The 19,468-nt window shown below is 37.5% G+C and overlaps 1 protein-coding gene across 1 annotated transcript in view; it reads right to left on the reverse strand.

Moving 5' to 3' along the window:
- Nucleotides 1-19,468, reverse strand: part of PCCA (propionyl-CoA carboxylase subunit alpha) — a 292,537-nt gene that overhangs the window by 234,031 nt on the left and 39,038 nt on the right. The window contains exons 5-6 of the mRNA XM_055802742.1: nt 11,559-11,672; nt 9,993-10,046 (exon numbers count right to left, since the gene is read on the reverse strand). Coding sequence (XP_055658717.1) covers nt 9,993-10,046; nt 11,559-11,672 — 168 coding nt within the window. The remainder of the gene's footprint in view (nt 1-9,992; nt 10,047-11,558; nt 11,673-19,468) is intronic.

Raw genomic sequence — 19,468 nt, forward strand, 5'->3', positions numbered from 1 at the left:
GCTATTTTGCAGATTAACAATAGGAATTCCAAATTTGACCAAGGCAGCTATGAAAATATTTCCAGCGTGTGAAAAATATTCAAATGACTACTTTCTGCAAACATTCTCATTTAAATATATGCACCTAATGTTCAGATAGGCTAATAAAAGGGTTCACAAGTTCCTACACAATGAACTGGCAGGTTTTATTCACAAGAACGTTCTGGAATATCTTTTGCTGGTTTTCCCCCATTCTAAATGTTTAATGCATTCCCCATCCCCAAACTGTATAATAAGTAGCTTGAATATAAACAGTGTTCACAATACCTTACAGAGAGAGTGGGAAAGAGTAAGCACCAGTGCTCTTTTGCTAGAGTTCTGAAGAACACGTCAGTATGATCCTAACGGGCATCGGGAATAAAAATGCTTAGTTGTCCGTGTACATATGTAAATTTAGCAATACCTATCCTTTCGGACAGAAAATATATGCAGGACTCTCTACAAAGGGAAGTATAATTTCACAGTATACGTTTCCACATAGTGCTCTGAAAATAGTTAGAGCAGCTTGAAAAAAATAGCAAGAATACCACTCCACCACAAATACATTTAGTTAATTGTTTGGGTTTATTACCAAACTATGTTGTTGCCACATGAAAGCATCAGTTTCCCCAAAAAAGTTAGTAACCTTTGTCTTGCATCTTAATTGCCAACCACAATGCTACTTCATCCCAACACACATCTATTTGCCATTACAGCGGTGAACAATACACATCTTCGAGCTAAGACAAGTCAGTATCAGATGAAGCAGAAGAAAGAAAAAAGGGCAAGAGCAAATATTTACAGAGATCCCCATCATCATCATAATCTGATACCAGGAAACTGTACAGCCCACTAAGATCATTTGCTTCTAGGACTCCTTGCACGAGTATTACTCTCCTGTGCCATCTCTCAAAAAGTAAGCTGGTTGGGATGTCTATCTAAGGTACCACATTCTCATATTAGGAGAAGGCCTGCCATGAGAAGAATTTTGAGGAGAGTGACTGTAAAGGCAGTTACAGATAGAGAGGAGTTTGATGGTAAAACCTACCTGAAGTAACCTTTCTAGACATCATCTTTGCATTTCCCTGCTACTCCATGCATTACTAATCAGTGACCCACTAGAAACTTCGGCACCCATTGAAAAGCCTGGCAGGGTATTTGGCTTTCAATTCTTCTACTCAGTTTATTCCCAACACAAGTATATTCATCAGCTTAGAAACAACTCTTGAACAAGGGCAGCCACTCAGCAATGAAATGTAAATTACTGACGTGTGCTAAAACCTGGACTTGCCACTGCTAATGAGCACATTAAAGGAAAAAAGCTCACTAGATATTACTGCAAACTTTTCACTTAACCCTGTGTGTACCGAAAGCCATAATTTAGTATCAATTAAAGAACTGACCTCTGAACAGTGAGTTCAGCAGGTATATGCTTTCTACACAATTCTGATGTAAAAATTATGAAGCTGGACAAATGTGTGAAATGTCCAATCAGGAATGCATGCACATTGATAGTAACCCCATTTTTAATTTAAGTTTCATGAAACTGGCCAAGAGGTGACATTAAACAGTTATCAAGTGAAATTAAACAGTTTAAATACTGCAAAACTTTACTTAATTCTGACATGCCTGAATATAGCTTGTCTTGCATCCTTTACAGCTTCCGCTGCTTCTGTAACTGGTGGATCTATGCAACAGTAAAAAATAAAACTGAACTTCTCCCATGTTTCAATGCACTTTCAATAACCAATCGTATCTGGCATAAGACAGTGGCTTCAACACGCAGAAGCAGCTGGAACAGTTCAGAGACCACAGAAAAGCTAGACTACAACCTCCTGCCCAAGAAGTGATTTTCAAACAAGTGAATCCTGTGGTATGCTGAACAAACAAGTATATTAAGTCTTGTTGCTGTAGCAACTATTCAGAATATCTGACCACTTTACAGCAGCAATAAAACATACTGCAGACATATTAAATACCTACAGAACAGTTTTGAACAAGACAGATACAACAATATAAAAGGAACTGAACAGCAGCATAAGATAAAATCTAAGTTTATAGAACTGTAAGATCAAGTTCTGATAATTCAACATGATCTTAAGTACTAACTTCAAGAAAATACTTCCTGAAGATTACAGTCACATACCATGAAAAACAAAGCCGCCCCAAAAAATTCTGACCAATCCAGGATAATAGGTCATCTTTAGAAACATGTTCATCAAAAGCCTTTCAGCTAACGTGGAAATCACTCACAGGCCTTTGAAAGAGCTGCTAGTCATGATCCTCCCTTCATGAAGCTCTTTCACAGTCTCAGTAGATCCATTAGAGGTCAAGTATCAGAATCTGATCTAAAAGTGTCAGAAAGTAGGAGACATTACCCTCCTAAAACTCAAACACAAAAAGCCAACTAAAGAAGGGTGTGAATTAGGAATGAAGACTCAACAGACCATCTTCATTCTTAGAGAGTCACTAAAACAGAGGAACACAAAAACACAGAGCATCACTTATTGCAACAGATAAGTGTCTTCAAGCTAAACAAAATTCTACAAATAAATTGAGAAAGTTTTCCTCTTACCTCAAAAGTAATTACCTCCTAGCCTTAGGATGAAAGGCTTGCATGTTCATATCCCTCCTCGTGTAACACACCACTATCAGTAACAAAAGCCCTTATGTATGAAAATACAGTATGCTGTAAGAAGCCATCTTTGCTGGCTAGTAGTGTAACTTCAGTAAACAGATTTTGGTTCATAACTTCCTGCATTTAGTTTTCAACTACAGAAGGGAACAGAAGATTAAACAGTAAGAACTGTGGGAGAGAAAATGGTTCTATCACAAACATCCTTGTTTCAATAGATTTCACCTCTGTAGTGGTACACACACAAAAAAAAATAATCCACTCAATCACTAAACTGCATCCATCTTTAAAGCCAGAATTAATTTCCTTGATGTGCATATTTTAGGAAGAATATATAGAAACCCTTAAGTGTCCAATCTGCAATGTGAAACTGCTGAACACAAATCATCTATCACTATAAAACGTATTATTTCTTAAAATGTAGGCAGAAAAAAAAAGTGATTATTGAGGAAGCATTGTTGTTGTTGAATTCTGAGCTGAATCTTCACACCTGCCTTGCCACAAAAGTATATTAAAATCCACAGGACAACAGAAGTTCTTATTTCAAAGACTTCGCACCTCTTAACTGTTCAAGTCTAATCCAACTCCACTGGTATCAATGGGCCATTTAAAACTGATTTGGAAACAGAGAAGGACATCACATTTTCAAGGTTACCACGCTAGCTTACAAACAGGACAAACTAACAAATCACCTTTGCTCAGAATGGACAGAGTTCACCATAACCAGACAAGCTTGTCTGCATCACTGCAAATCAATAGTAGAATAAAACCACAGAAAGTTAAAGGAAACAGTGTTACCTATATAAAAATTATAGAGCATTACACTCACAAGCTTTCTGCTATTGCAATGAGGAAAAACACAGTTATATACAATTAATATAATTGCAATTGTGGAAACAAAGCAAGAAGATTTATTCTTACAACCAGACACAGCAACAGCGGAAGAAAGAGGACAGAACAAAGCATTTCAGAAGCAATGTGAAGGATTCCAGCAAACCTGGAAGTAAGTGCTATTGCAGTGACACTGCATGTCAAGAAATAACTAATTTCTACAAATCGGGATTCCAAAAAAACATTCATTTGCAGAACCACACACCCTAATAAGTGTGCCAAAGCGCTGCTGTTGAAAGGCATCTCATGAGAAATATTAAATGACTTATGATAGTCCAGATAGGCAAAAATCATTCTTAATGTATTCTTTAATCACATGCACAGCATTAAATCGTTCCAGAACTCACACAAACCCACATTTCATCCACTGAGAGTCTCAAGTTGCTTGACATTACTATTTAAATCAAGAGGTTTTGTGTTTGTGCTTTTTCCAAGAACACTTGCATGTGTTACAAGTTTTCAACATAAGCGACTTTAAAAAAAATACACAGCTATAAAAAAACACAAGTTAAAAATAAAGGCTTATTCTAAGTGAAAAACAAATACAAATAGGTCAAGACTGCCATGTCAGCGGAAGTTGCCCGATCAGCAGATCAAGAAAAAGAAACAAAACCACACACTAAGATTATGGCATTTAGGCAAAAGACTCAAAAGGAAGGAGAACATTTCTGTCACAAGCCACCCAAAAGACCACCCCACATCTTTAAACACATGCATATCCACAAGACCTGTGGATATGCACCCTGAGACTTCAAGTTTAGACAGAAGCCTATACTTCAAGAAAAGCACTCTAGCTGTACACAGCAGCTCCTCAAGATAAAAGATTTGGAAGTTGCAACAGAGCAGAAGTGGTATCAATTTTTGTAGCATAGGCAATCAAACCGGACACTGATGATAACGTAACCCATCGTATGCTTTTAGCAAAGTTCTGTGACATTTTCTACAGTAACAAAGTAATACAGCCTTCCTACTTTCACACCAGGAAGTGTCTAAGCAGATAGTTCAAATGACTCCATGTCATTTTTCTAGCTCACATGCACTAGCAGAGGACAAGTAACGTCTGACAAATACTGCCCATGACTTAATACATGCAGTATTTATCACTTCCATGGATTTCACACAACCTGATATTGCAGATGATTCAGATTTTTTTCCAAGAAAAAAGCCTACTTGTGATTAATACAAGAATACAAATAACATTCAGAAGCATTATGCCTCAGACGGTAAGCCGTCACCCATCAACATTACAGTCCCACAGGCACAGCTTTCCAGCCGGGAAAATCGGTGACCTGTTCACCTAGACAAGTACATTGCCTAATCTTTATTACCCAGCAAAGGCACAGTCTCCATCAGACATCAGACAAAGCACCTTAAGGCACCACAGACAGCGCTGTAAGCGCTTTGCCACTTAGGCAGAAAAAGACATGCTACGCATTGCAGAACAGACTAAGAAACCCACATTAACAGCTCTGTCTGCCCCACTCCTTGAAGGATACACTCTCTGCCATAAGTAGCTTCTTAACACCGCATTTCCAAAGCTGCCTTTTTCAACCACCACTTTGCAATTTGGAAAGCAGAAATACTAACCAGTCACGTGAATTGGCAGGTAGGGCGCTAATGCATGCGGAAACAGCATGAAAATCATACCAAATGCTTCTCAAAAATGTTATGTCCACTGAATCACGATAAAGGAGCATCAGAATTTGCTAACGAGTAACAAAGCCAGTGAGGAAACACTGCTGCCATTAAGAGTTAACAGGTGACTAATCCCATAATTAGCTCTGCATAGGGTTATGGATCCACCAGCACAAAATTCTTCACATGTCAGATGTGTGCCCTTACAGGGGATGACATATGTTAGTTTTTGGTTTACCTTTTCCATCTCAAACTTAACAGCTATTTACAAACATGCAATCATTTCCATATACATTGTTTGCTCATTTATTTCAGACAATACATTGTTGGGTTTTTTTAATTCCACCAAGAATGTTAATCTAGCTTCAAAGGTAAAGAGAAATAGTGCCTGCTGCTTTGTTCTCCCCTTAGTCATGCCAAACAGTAGCTGCTAAAAGGGCACAAAAGATGGATAAAAAATAGGTTCCACTAGGAACTCCAAGAAGGTCCATATTTTATTCCAAAAGTGAATACTTTTGTCCCACCATGTTTATGGCTTCTATCACAAGGAGGAGATTTCAGGCTTTTTTTGGTGGCTGGCTTTGTCTGCATCAAGAAACAGAGCATCAGGATAGTATTGTCAAGGCTGCATTCAAGAAAAATATTCCAGATAAAGGTTGCATTTCTAAACTTAATTCTTACCATCTGAAGATTACGTTATGCACAAATTCCACAGGTTTCTTGAAGAAAATACACAACAATGCACACCAATGAAAGCAGGAGCTCTATCATATACATATGTGCAAGAGAGCAAAATACACTGAAAGTATAAATCCTGCAAACTGGTATTGTTCATACTACACTTTAAAAAGGAACAGTGTTCATTTAGCCAATTTACCCAGTAGCTTCTTAAGATACTTTTGTGACAGAAGGGGAAGGGGAAGTTCATTTGTGTTTTCCTTTCAATTAAAAAGAGGAAAACTGATCCCATTATAAGGAACTGCAACACCAAGCCACCACGCACCAAGGGTCAAGCTTCCAACCATTATCAGGAAGCAAGAACACACATAACCTCAGCTACAGAAGTAAGGCTCCTACTTGCTGCTAACATCAGATAGACTACAAGAAGCAGCACTGACTCTGGAATAATGACTGTATAACCCAGCCACACAGTTGCTTTCTCTCTCTTTTCTCCCCCATTCCCTTCAGTCAGGTAAGAAAAGAAGGAAATAAAGAGGCACCGGGACCATGGGCCAATCCCAAAGTATTTGACATGTGAAGAGACCTGACTCAGCACCCTCACCCCCCGCCACAACACCTGCCTTAGAGGTTTGCAAGCAAGGAAAGGAAAATTGCAATTTCAGAAAAGTGTATCTTTCAAAAACAGGCCAACCAAAAGGCTCAATCTTAGTCTCAGAGCTTTCTCCTTACTGAATTTCAAAGACCTGCTGCAGACAATAGAGGTTACAGAGCTTCTCAGAAAGGGTCTGCATTAATTTTATATAATGGGAAACACTAAACAAGCTAACATAAATACAGAGGTCACTAGCAAATTCTTCTAAAGCATGGAGGAACAAATTGTTCTTGCAGCTCAGCATAGTATCTGGCAAAGACACTACTTTTTCTTTTCCAGTGTGGCAATAGATTTTAACTGCACCTTTAGATTTGTGTCAATACTGAATATTATGGAATTATTTCTTGAAGGAAGCAAACAGCTTACATGCAAATATCTCTGCATACATAAACTGTAAGTAACAACTTACACACTATATTTTACAACTCCAATGTACAGATCATTTTTATAAAGCACGGCAAGAGTTCCAAGTTGGATAGCTCAAATTTCTGAATTAAAAATCAAAATGCAAAGTAAGATTCACTTGCACAAACCCATGTTTTATTATTCTACATAATAACTAGTTTTATCAGCATTAGCTTAAAAGGTTTACAAAAGATTTCACATTAAAATACCCATCTTTAAGAAACTGACCTTAAGGTTTAGGTAACCTTTGACAGACTCACTTGATATAAATTCCATGGATCCCTTTTCTGTCAGCCACCAACAGCTACCAGAATAGATACACATGAAGAGAGGGCTGAAAGCACCAACTTTTTTATGGGATCATAATAAACAACATGCCAGATATTCACCCACTGATTGCTTTTTTCAAATTTTGTTTTGGAAACAACAGATCATTTATTTGTGCTCTCCCCCATTCTAAGAGAGAACAAAATTAAGTTTCTAAAGGAAGGGGGGGAAGACTACTAATTTTCAATACTCTAAATGTATCCATCAAGTTCTTCACAAGGACTGTCTATAGCAGTGTGCTATTCCATGAGTCATTTAGGCAATAATGAATAAAAAGCCATGCTTTTGTTCAAAACACACACAGTGGGATTACATGTGAACTGACCCTCCACATGTTAATTGAAGACAAAGCTTTGCTTTGAGCTCATTACAGCTCTTACAGACAGATTGGCAAGTTTAGTAAGTTTAGTGTAGCTCTCTATTTCTGAATCTAGATATTTTGTTTTAAAAGTACAGATGCACACCAGGAAATAAGCCCAGGTTTCACAAGTTTCATCAATACTTTCAGTACAAAAGAACAAAACAGTGTATGCGAAAAGGAAGGGAAAGGGAGAAAGGAAACAGAATAAAAACACATCTTTGACAACTTCACAACAGTTTTCTAACATTTGTTATAGGTTTTAATAAAGAAAAGAAACAGCAGGCAAGTACTCCTCCTAAATATATTAATCGGGGTGTCTTGAAAAAAACATAACCAGCCCTCAGTGATAAAAAAAACAGGTTGTTTCACCAATTCTCATGAGGGGTTTGGTATTCTAGAGCCACTGACATGAAGGAAAGCATGATTCTGCCTTAATTGAGACTTTAAATAGTGCATTTGAGAAAGCAAAGTAGAACTACCTTGTTTTATTATATTTTTTGAGAAGGGAACACACCAGGTTTCTCAAACATAATTAAAAGCTATTTTGAGACTGTAGCACCAACCCAAACTTGAACATGTTTCTAGTCACCACATTATTTCAGGAATTCACTATTCTAAGGATTTGAGTGAAAAGATGAGAAATGGGAAGGGGGGGGAATCACAGGAATGTTTGCACTTCCTCCATTTCAGTTTAATCCCACCAAAAAAAAAGCCTTCCAGGTTGTCATGTCACCAATATTGTAATTTACATCAAATTGGAGATTACTAGGAAATGCACCCAGTTTGGAGTAATAACTATCAAATTTCAATGTTTGGCAGCAAAATATAAAGCAAAAGAGCATGAGCAAGCACTTCTGTTCAATTAATTTTTTTGTTATTAAAAAACCAGGAACTGTCAACTAAAGCCAGTTATCCTGCTGGTCTAATCCAGTGGGAACACAGTTTGTTATAAATTAAGCCAGGAATCTTCCCTCTAAAAAAAGAGGCTCTGGTACATGAAGCAGAACAGTGATAAAAGGAAGCTGCCCAACTGCATGAAAATAACATGTAAGAGATTACCCTAGATTTGGTAAATCCCGGCAAACGCCAAGTGTTTAGAATTCCTTTCAACTTTATGACCACCACCACCCAGCAACCAGCAGGATGCACTCATCATCACACAGAATATACATTTGTTTTTATCTGGGGGCTTTTAAAAAAGCACAGCAACTATGAAGTATAAAAACTTGAGATTTCATTCCCAAATAGTCTCCTTAGTGAACAGGTGGTATTCTCTAACACCAACTAAACAGTAAAGGTCTGTATTACAATTAGAACTCAAACCAAAAGGGACATAATCAAGGAAGAGATGTGGAAACAAGAGCTATTCTACAAATGCTAAGAACTAAAGAGCTATCATTTTATAGAAGCATATTCCTCATCTGTCTTTTTTACCCTGAATCAAAAAGGTGCAAATTACTCTCAAAACAAGCAACAAATTTATCTTACTGCCTGTAAAATGATTGAGGTTTTTTTCAGCTGTATGGTTCATTTACCTCTGTAACAAAGTTGGTAGCTGCAACAGCTTTTTACTGGAAATTTCAGTGTACTATGTGCTTGTACTTATTCTCAGTGAAACCAACAGACAATAAAAACACATGATATGCAGTGACTACACACACAGCATCCACTCAGGACTTTGCTTAAAACACTTTGCATATAACTTTCTCCTAGCACTGCTCAAATTTATAAGCAGCTGCACGAAAGTTTTCCCAAAAAAATAAAATCAGTAAAAAGGCCATATATCTATTTTTGTGATAAATAAAAACTCCACTGAGGTAAAGAGGTTGTGAATAATAATTTTTATGAATTCACACACTAAGTGAAAACAGCACCCTCTTGACTCTCTTGGTCCTTTCAGAGAACACAGCTCCACAATGCATGACCACCAGCAGAGAAGCCAGTTTTTAAACAGCTTTCTACTCCCATCCTGAAAATGCAGTTCAGCACCTTCTCAGGGCCGCTGATACAGCTGTTCACCAGCTGTGCTATGAATCACCAAAATGATCACTTAAAACCAGATACTTTTAACCTAGATTATTTCAGTGACCCAGTTTTACAGCGCAGCCTCATAAACAGTACAGGCACGAGTGAAAATGCCAAAAGGTTCTTACATCCTTGGTAAAGTTCTTACAAATAGGCACCTCCCCTTTTCCCAAAGGAAAAGGGTCTGCAATTACACCCTCAAATGCAATAAAACCACATGCACAGAAAGCATACTGAAGTCTCCTATCTTAAGGTATCTTTTAGATCTGCCTTGAATAAGTATCTTGACTCCTCAGATACCTTGGAATGACTATATGCCACCTAGGACATCACTGACAGCCAAATAACTAGAAATAACTTACCAAACGTCTAGCAAATTCTTTGTTTTCTGAAAGAAACCCATATCCTGGGTGTACCTTGGGGGGAGAAAAAAAAAAAAATTGATTGAGTTCTGAAGCCTGACACCAAATTTGCTAGGACCTTTTCAAATATTGAGGAAGGTGAAGTAGATCACTAAGCATTTAAACTAGTTAATACATTCTGAAACTATCTTAACACACTCATTTCTCTGTCCTACATCAAGCTGTAAAGACTCGCTGGTTGAACTGCCATTTCTGAAACAAACATTCCTTACTTAACTAGAGAGAAAGGTGCTGTGTGCAGAGCAATGGACACACTCCCTTTGGTGTTTGCCTTCTGCTCTTTTTAATTCCATTTTGCCACGTTTATCTCACTGCAGATTTAACCATATACGCTCATCTACGCACTTCTTAGTAGCCATTATAAAATGCTCCTCATCCCCAAGTATTTCTAACACTGATTACAACAGCAGCCTTAAGGCTCCTAACTCCGGTGAACCTTGCTGGAGAACACTGTTTACTGTTTCATTAGTTTAGGTCATACAACCTTGCGTGCCTAGTTTGCTGTTCACACCCCAATATACACCTAGCGTAACTGAGACGAATGTGAGAAAGTTTTCATTTTTCTTTTCACCATTCACGTAAGATTCTTGATCCAGTATACGCTGATAGACAAAGTATAAGCCATTTTATTCCCCTCTTTTAAAGACCCTAAAAAACTAAGTTCCATATTCAGAAACTCAGAAGGAAGGAGACAGTTTTTTTTCTTTATGGGAAAGTTTTTGGCCCCTGAAAGCACTATACCAAAACATCTTCTCTGAAATAAATTACAATGTTGATCCAAACTGTTCCAGGGTAATTAGTGTTGCTCATATACACCCATCAAATTTTATTTTAATAAATGCTCTGTGTACAGCACCCCTGAATATTAAGTTTATTTCATTGACAGAACAAAGAAGATTAGGCATACGAACATGACTACACATTAGTTTTTCCAGCCAATTTCTGTTAAGCTTTAGAATCTCCGGCCAATTTGGAGAGAGAAAGGCAGAAGAGCCCACATTTACACATATAAAGCTAACAAGCATTTTGTGAACGTTCTAAAACAAAAATAATCATGGGATGCTCCATTTACCTTACCTTCCTGCAAATAACATTTCTATGACTTAGAAAGTGATTCAAACTATGTCTAAGCAAAAGCTTTTTTGGACACACTTTGTAAAACATTCAAAAAAAGCCATTATGGCATATAAAGGGTTAGTGCTCAAAACTAATTGGTATTTTTTTTCTCCCCCAGCAAATTTGGAAATGAACTGAAGCTGCTCCCTGGTGTGAAAGCTGAATCCAGCAGCCACCTGCAGGATCAGCGACCAGTGCTGCCAGATGCTACAAAGCCTTTGATTTCCAGTAGCGATTTCAGACACATTTAACTCATGTGACATGAACTAACTGGAATAGCATATTCAATCACTTCCCCCCCACACCTTAAAAAAAAAAAAAATACAAACTCTGGCTTTTCTGCTTTCTATATATGAAACAGCTGCAGCAGATAGACTCATTCAGACTCACAGCTTGGGCTCTGGTTTTCTTAATGACTTCCATGATGGCATCCATGTTGAGGTAGCTTTTGCTGGTGGGAGCTGGGCCAACACAGACAGCTTCGTCCGCCATTTTCACATGAACCTGAAGAGGCAATATTCTGCATTAACAGATGCTCCCAGCAAAAATAATTACCGTCACCCTGAAATATGCACACAAATCTGATTGTTTCAAAGATAATTTACATACCATAACCACTCTAAAATACACACTGAAATTACCGACATTGACATACAAGAACTCACACAATAAATCTCATTTCATTTAACTCCAAGCTTAAGTCACTGTCAAAATGTTTTATTATTCCAATATATTATTTTGAATTTGATTAAGTAACATCATGACAAATGCAATTTCAGCTTCCTATACTGATCATCTATATGTAAATTCAGACTAAAAACTACTTTGTTACATGTAACCAGGGTAGTCTAATATCTTAATACTTAATAACAAACATTCATGACCAGTTCTAAGCAGGCTCCCCAGGAAGTTGGGGATAATTAGAGTGAATTGAATGAAGGGATGCAGTGAGTGTCCCTGCACAGCATCAGGTCAGCACCATGCACAAATTAAAGCCTATGACTAAAGAGTTCAATATCACTACACGTGAACCAGAAAATCTTGAGAATTATTTAAGCAGGCTCATGTTGGATTCCTAATCCATTGTATCCTCATTTATATGCATTTGCCAAACATTTTTTAGTCAAATCTGAACTATACAAAAGGGACAAACGTTTCCAATATTTTACCAGGAATAATAAAATAGCTAGGTCTGAAGTTTGAAGTTAGGTTTGAAGTCTCAAGTCTACTTACAATTCATATGCACACTTAAATTGAAGAAAAACTTACAAAAGTTTAATTAGATTGGTCTTCAACATGTTTTCAGAGTTCAGAATTCTTTTCCTTTAAAGATACACACAGATCCAAGAAACAGAACCAGTTTTTCCTCATTCTGCTCTCCTTTTGTAAGCTCCCTTTCAGTTTGTATTTAAGAAAGCATGCCATTGCTCAAACTGTGTAAGATTGTATTAGTTATGTGTCAGTAAGACTCATTTATACTGACAGTTTGACATTTCCAATGCTTACCAATTTTAAGTTACCTTTATGAAATATTTTATATCATCTTCAGCATGCGAAACAATAAATTGTTTAAAGGGGGCATTCTTTTAGAAAACAAGTTTTCACACGTGAAATTCAAAGTATTTGCAGTTTATGAACAGGGAATTTTATTTTTTGTGAAAATAAACTTTATTTACAGGTAGCATGAAGGCTGTCAGTTATGACAAACTAAGGTTAGCAGTAATGTAACCCACATATTCTGTTGGCTCATTCAGAACAAACGGGGCGGGGGGGGGGGGCGGGGGGAAATCATCTAGAAGCAGTGACAAGCATTAGTCAAACTACTTTGAAGAATGCAATGAGCAATAAGTGTTCACGTGAGTACAGCAAGACACATAGAAGAAGCACAAGAGTCACTTACGAAATGCTTTACTTCTTTCTTCATTTTTATTGAATTTGCAAAAGTTAATCCTACTACCAGGAAGGAACATTAACTTGCCACCTAATTCCAAGTTTCTTTCTGGGGGCATCTCTTAAATAGCTTCTGAATTTGCTGTATACTTGAGTATGTGAGAATTCACATAACCTCCTAGAACTGAGATGCATTTCACATTTGGATTATTGCTTCACAATGGTTTAACTTTACCACTACAGCATTAGCCTCACATTTCAAAACAAAACAAAAAAAAACAAAACAAAAAAAAACAAAACAAAACAAACCCCTAAAGCACTAGCACAGACAATCATGCAGCAGGATTTTAATGCTTTTTAGCAAGTATACCACAGCAACAGAAGTCAGTAATCTATTTTGATCAAATGCTATCAAGATTAGCCTGTCTGTCATCCCTCCTGGCACACTAAGTACAAAAAACAGCATGGACCTTGAATACTTTTATTTGCATGATCACTCTACATGCTTAAAGTTGTTGTTTTGAATTCCAATGTGGTTTACATGTCTAAACAAAGTTATTCAAACTTAAACATAGTTAAGCATGTATGTTTTACAAAACCAAAAGCTTCCTTACAGAAAAGGACTAACTTAATATAGTTAGGTATTGTTAGGCATCAAGAGAAAAACTCCATACCCACACACTTCTCACCCTGAGACACCAACAGTCCTACTAGTACCAGAAGCAGCCATAGAAGATACTGCAAAACCGTGTATGTATAAACAGTCTTGTGAAATTTCCCCCCACCATTTTCTCCCTTCTTCTGAAATGTTTCATTGCCACTTCAACCCTTTGGAGTTTTGACTCTTCCTTTCCCCCACTCCCCTGTAATCCAGCAAATCCATTTCTCCTTGCTTACCTTACTGAAGGTTGGTGCCAGTTCAGCCTTGCACATACCCTAACATACCATACATGGATATAACAAAACAGCAGCCATATCACATTCATGTTACCTGATGCACTGCCATAGAGCACCAAGCAAATACCTTAAGAATGAGGTCTCCATTCCTCCCTACTAGTTCACAATCTCCAGATTTTCAGGTTCCAGTGACAGTTCTTCAACCTATGGGTCCATCTCCCATCTACTTTTTTCTACGTATGATTAAACCACATATAATCTGGAAACAGAAATCTGTTTCTTCTTAGTAATTCATGATGACTCCCTTCTCTAAGTATTTCTTTCACATTGCACTGCAGTTCATTAAGAATACCCCAAATGCCATAATGCAAATACACTACAGAATTTACAGTACAGTATATAGAAACATAATTACTAGCAAACTTTCACAAGCAATCATTTGGATCTACGCAACAGCTGAAACTTTCAGCTTACTACCAAGTAGCACATAATTCACACAATTCACTAAACCTCTTCTTCTGCAGAAGCTGATATATAATGCAATATTTCTAGACAGTCCAAAGAATCCAGCAAATCCCCTTCCTCAAGCACTCTAAGTTTCAAATGTAATTTTCAAATTCAAGAGTTACTTAAGTGCTTGACTTAAACCACACAATCCTAGGTATTCAAAATTTATCCCAAATTTACTACAGCTAAAACTTCAGAAGTTAACTTCTCCCTTTTCTGTTTTAGTTCACAAAAACAATGTCAACAAAACAAAGCAGCAAGTCCCAGGAGGTTCCTGAAGAAATGCAATTCCTTCATAAATATTAGAATTGACCTGCAATCTCAAGCATGAATGGATAACAACAAAGGCTGGAAAAGCAGACAAACTTTAAAGTGCTTAATGGTTTATACTGCAAGTTTTAATCATATTGGGCTACCTTTGCCTCAAAAGATACATTTCAAGCAGCTACAAGGACCTGTTATGTTAGAGAATACAAAAAACTAGAAATGTGACAAGACACATCAATGTAAAAGTTTAATTTCTGTAAAAGTTGTATAATTGAAGTAGTCTATTTCATAAGGGCTAATTATATTGAAGCAACAACAGAAATAAGGGAGATTCACCAAAACTTACTGAATCATCATTTTACAGAACCTCCACCTAATTCAAAAAATACAGACTAAATTTAGTCCTCCAAATCCCTGCACAGGTTTGTTATACCTTTGGAAATCCAAACCCCAATTAGCCACAAACATGCGATCAGCCCATCACAGCCTCCTCAGCTCTGCATCTAGGACAAATAAGGAGCCCTAGCAAAAGAACATTAGAATGAATACTCTTAAGTAGCGTAACTACTTTTGGATTAAGGTACAAAGACAACTGGACACAATGTGAAATACAACAATTATTTTATTGTACAATTCTTCACGACCACATACAGATACAAGAACTAGCTCAAGTCCAATGAGCTTATTAATTCAGAAGCAAACTGCACAAAAATGGCCACCTGCTTCCATGGCTAGTTTAGGTCCAGAAGCCACCTTCACGGCAAGGCATGTAAACCAGTAAAACCTGCCAGATCTTCACACAGGAACAGCTTTGTGTTTCTTCACCACGTTTCCAGTAAATAGGCACATAAAGCAAGGAGTCCATCAGGGCTGATTAACCAGCCATTTTTGGCCTGGACTGGTTCCAAGCACCACTCCAGGCTGTGGCAGCTCTCAGAGTACAGAGTGCAATAAGGGGTAATAACAGTAGCAGCAACTGGAGATCTTCCTTGTACATTACGCTTCGGTATTTCAAGAGGATTTATAAACCAGGTTTAGTGCCAGGGCTTGGCATCATAACCCAGAAGAGAAAAATGCCCATAACCCAAAATTCTGGATACAAGCACCGCCAAAATACTCAGTAGCCACTTTGCGGGAGAATCAGATTTAGAAGGACTACACTGAATCAGAGCTAGGAAGTACCCAAATTACCTAGATTGTTAGCTCTCCTTTACACTGGAGGGTGGCACATGTACTCGTTTGACAGCAGCATGCTCTCTTGCCCAGTCATACTCTGAATTTACTGAATCACCCCCTTAATCAAAAATGTAACTCAAACAATAATCATTTAGAGATAACAAAATTAACAGCTTACTACCTAAAATATACGTAGCACTCCTAGGGATGTTCTGTTTAACACAGCAGAATCAAGGTAACCTCCTCCAGGAGTCATTCAGCTGCTGCAGATTGCTAGTTGAAATCTGTATTATAAACAAGTCACAATTACATATATATGCCCCTCGACTTTTAAACACAGAAAAGATTTCTTGGTAAGGAAACAGAACATAGGAAAAACTATTTCAGGGCAAAGAACTAAAACACTTATTTTCAGTGCATATGAAATCTATAAACCAATCAAAGACACGCGGATAATTTACAGATCCCTAACATTATAATTATTTAGTGACTCCAGAGTTTGTTACCTTCTTATGGATCTGATTCATGACAGAAGTGTTTTTCTCCTCAATTTGTTTTAGAGTGATTCTCATCGACTGATTTCAAAAACTAAAGGCTGACTTTGTCATGAGAGCCAACAGAAGAACAAAAAACACAAACCTGCATGTGTTTCCTAACAGAGTGCTTAATATTACCTGCAGAGTTTACACAGATTATTTTATACATTTCAGTAATTTCTAATGTTTATCATGTGACAGATGCCATTTACTTCAGTGTAAATGCTTAATTAACACATACACACACACACTCACTCCTCCCACACTCCTCCATCTCCGAGGAGATAAATGTCTGGGATTCCCCAGTGTCCCAGTTTTTCAGAGTAGGTCACCCTACACATCCCCAGGTCTCAACACAAGCTGATACCCATGCAGCAGAGACAGTTACACTGTTTTGCAAGATGCATTTTTTTCCCAATTATTCTGTACTATTCCAGAGTTTATATATAGGGAAACTGTTATATCTGTTAATCAAACCCAAGAAGCAATTAAAAAAAACTCACTGAAGAGAACACTTTTGTTTGGTACACTAGAAAACATCTCCAGCATTGTTTAGACAAAGCAATCTAATCAAACAAGTCATTCTCCTTTTATAGCTCAAATCAATATTACACACTGGAACAACATCCGTTGGTGTAAGTGGATTCACTTAATTGGCCCAAACTGCATAATACCGCTCAGCAAGACAAATCACAATTAGCTCAACCCATAAAATAGGGCTAATGAGTAAATCCTTTGTAAGGTAGCTAAAAAAACCCACCACCTCAAATCTCGCCAGCACCACTGCCAAGAGAGACAGACAAAACAGAACAAAAAGCTTGTGGCATTGAACCTGTCTTGAATTCCAAAAAAAAAAAAAAATATCAAATGGATGCAAAAAAGGTTGACATTTACTGCTTTGCCAAAAACACATCTTTCATCTGACCTAAGTGTCTTTAGCAGCCTCATGCTAAAATACCACACCAATAATGCAATAAATCTGTGCTCTTAGTGAGTGTGTGATACTCATACAGCCTTTAAAGTGTTATCTGCAAAGAAATATTACCATATGATTACATCATTTAACCCTAAAATAAAATAATGGAAATATTTCAGAACCACATGAAAAGCAAAACTATGAAAGCCATAAATGACATAACTATCCTGCATTTTCCACATTTATTTTTACTCAGCATTTCAAAAACCTAAATAAAAACTTATGCAGATAAACAAGTCAACCTACAGAGTCAGCATAAGTAGATTTCTCTACAAGCCTATTTTAAAACTTCTGGGTTTTTAATTTGATGGCCCACAAATACTTATGTGAGGACTGAGGTAAAACAATCCTTCAGTGACCTTCAAACATTTGGTTTGGTGAAAGGTATTTACTTACAGGCCCCTTCAAGTCTACAGTGACTCTCAAAACAGCCCATCCATTAGTATCCGTAGGAATAGATCCTGGGTTAGCAGATACCAACCATGAAAAAAAATTTTAAAAATTTGCACCCTTTCCTCTACTCCCCTATCTTGTACTTCAGTTTGCCAACCAGTCAAAACTTGAAGACAGCAATAGCCTCACTAACTAGTGGCCTCAAAATTCCAGATTTTAACTAAAATTAAAATGGAAGGATCCGGGTTTAAGTGAACACTCTTTAAAAGGAGAGAAACACCCAACAGGCAAGGAAGACCACATTTCTAACCAAGACTAAGAGAATGCAATTTTCAACACATATAAAGATTTTTATCTGTTTGCATTCTCACTTGTAAACATGAATTTATTTTTGTAACCTTAAAAAATAAAAAGTAATCTCAAAATTCTCTCTCCCATGAACAAAGCTCTGCAACTTTGTTGACTGCTAAAAAGACACACAATATTACTTGTCAAAAACCTCATCAACAGAAGACTCCCCATTGTATCTAGAGGCCTGATGACTCATACTGTGAAAAATAGACCAGGTTAAGGCTGTCATGCAGTGATACCCTGGAACTGAGTTTTGTTTGCTGGGACAAGGAAGGAAATGCCTCCAGAGTCCTGAAGACATTACAAACAAGAATCCTGAGGAGAGTCTTCCAGAATGGCTTTAGCTCCTAATGCCTATATGCTTATTCTTCACTTCCCAGTGAAGCACCTTCTGGAATACTGATGGGAAAGAAGGCCTCTCCATCAGAACCGTATTTTAAGTGCTTACTGTGTTTTAGCCTCCAAAACCAGCAACTAGTTTAGTGCCTCATACAAACTTAAGGCCACAGATCTGGCTAAACTTCAGTTCTGAGTAGCTGAACATTGGGAAGACCACATAGTTAAGGCTGACTAAAACAAGGTGGTGGGGTTTTTGGCCAGACATTGAAAACTGCACGTATGACACTTGTCTCTATAGTATGTTTTTCTGGACCTTTTCTAGGAGAGCTTATTTCTACAGGCCTCTATTCAGAACAATTAAATTGTTCTTAAAACAATACATCTTTAGCCTATCGATCTATCTGCAGATAACCAAGTGCAAATAAGAGGTTGCTTAACTTCTTTTCAAGTTCAAGCAGCTCTTCTTTTGGAAAGGAAAACCTGCTTACAGCTCTAGAAAACAAAAAATGTCTGTCATAGTTAATAACCAATAAGAGTAATCCCTTTGCTATTGGAAATTTAGCAGAATGAAAGGGTTGGTTTGCATCACAACCTTCCATATGGTTTACTCAACACCAACCAGGAATTGCTAGAATAACTGAACAAGAAGTGAGCAAAGGTAGATCAATTGTCCACTTGTTTACTAATCTACCTTTGGATGAACTGCAGGATTAACAGTAGGTAGAGGAATCTGAAGGGAAAAAACACAATGTCCCATTGTTCAACTCCAACTTATTACATCAATAGCAAAACACTTCTCAGAGTTTTGAGAGAAAAGCATTCTTCTTGTCTCCTTCCACCTGTGGCTCCCTTTGCTAGCATGGGGCAGCTACCCAAGTGAAGATCAGAGGCAGCACAGCCACCACTCCAATCTCTGCTGATTTAGGGGGTGCTGTGAAGAAACCATCTGCAAGCTAGCAACTGCACTC

Source organism: Falco peregrinus, chromosome 4, assembly GCF_023634155.1.
Source record: "Falco peregrinus isolate bFalPer1 chromosome 4, bFalPer1.pri, whole genome shotgun sequence".
Taxonomy (NCBI): Eukaryota; Metazoa; Chordata; class Aves; order Falconiformes; family Falconidae; genus Falco; species Falco peregrinus.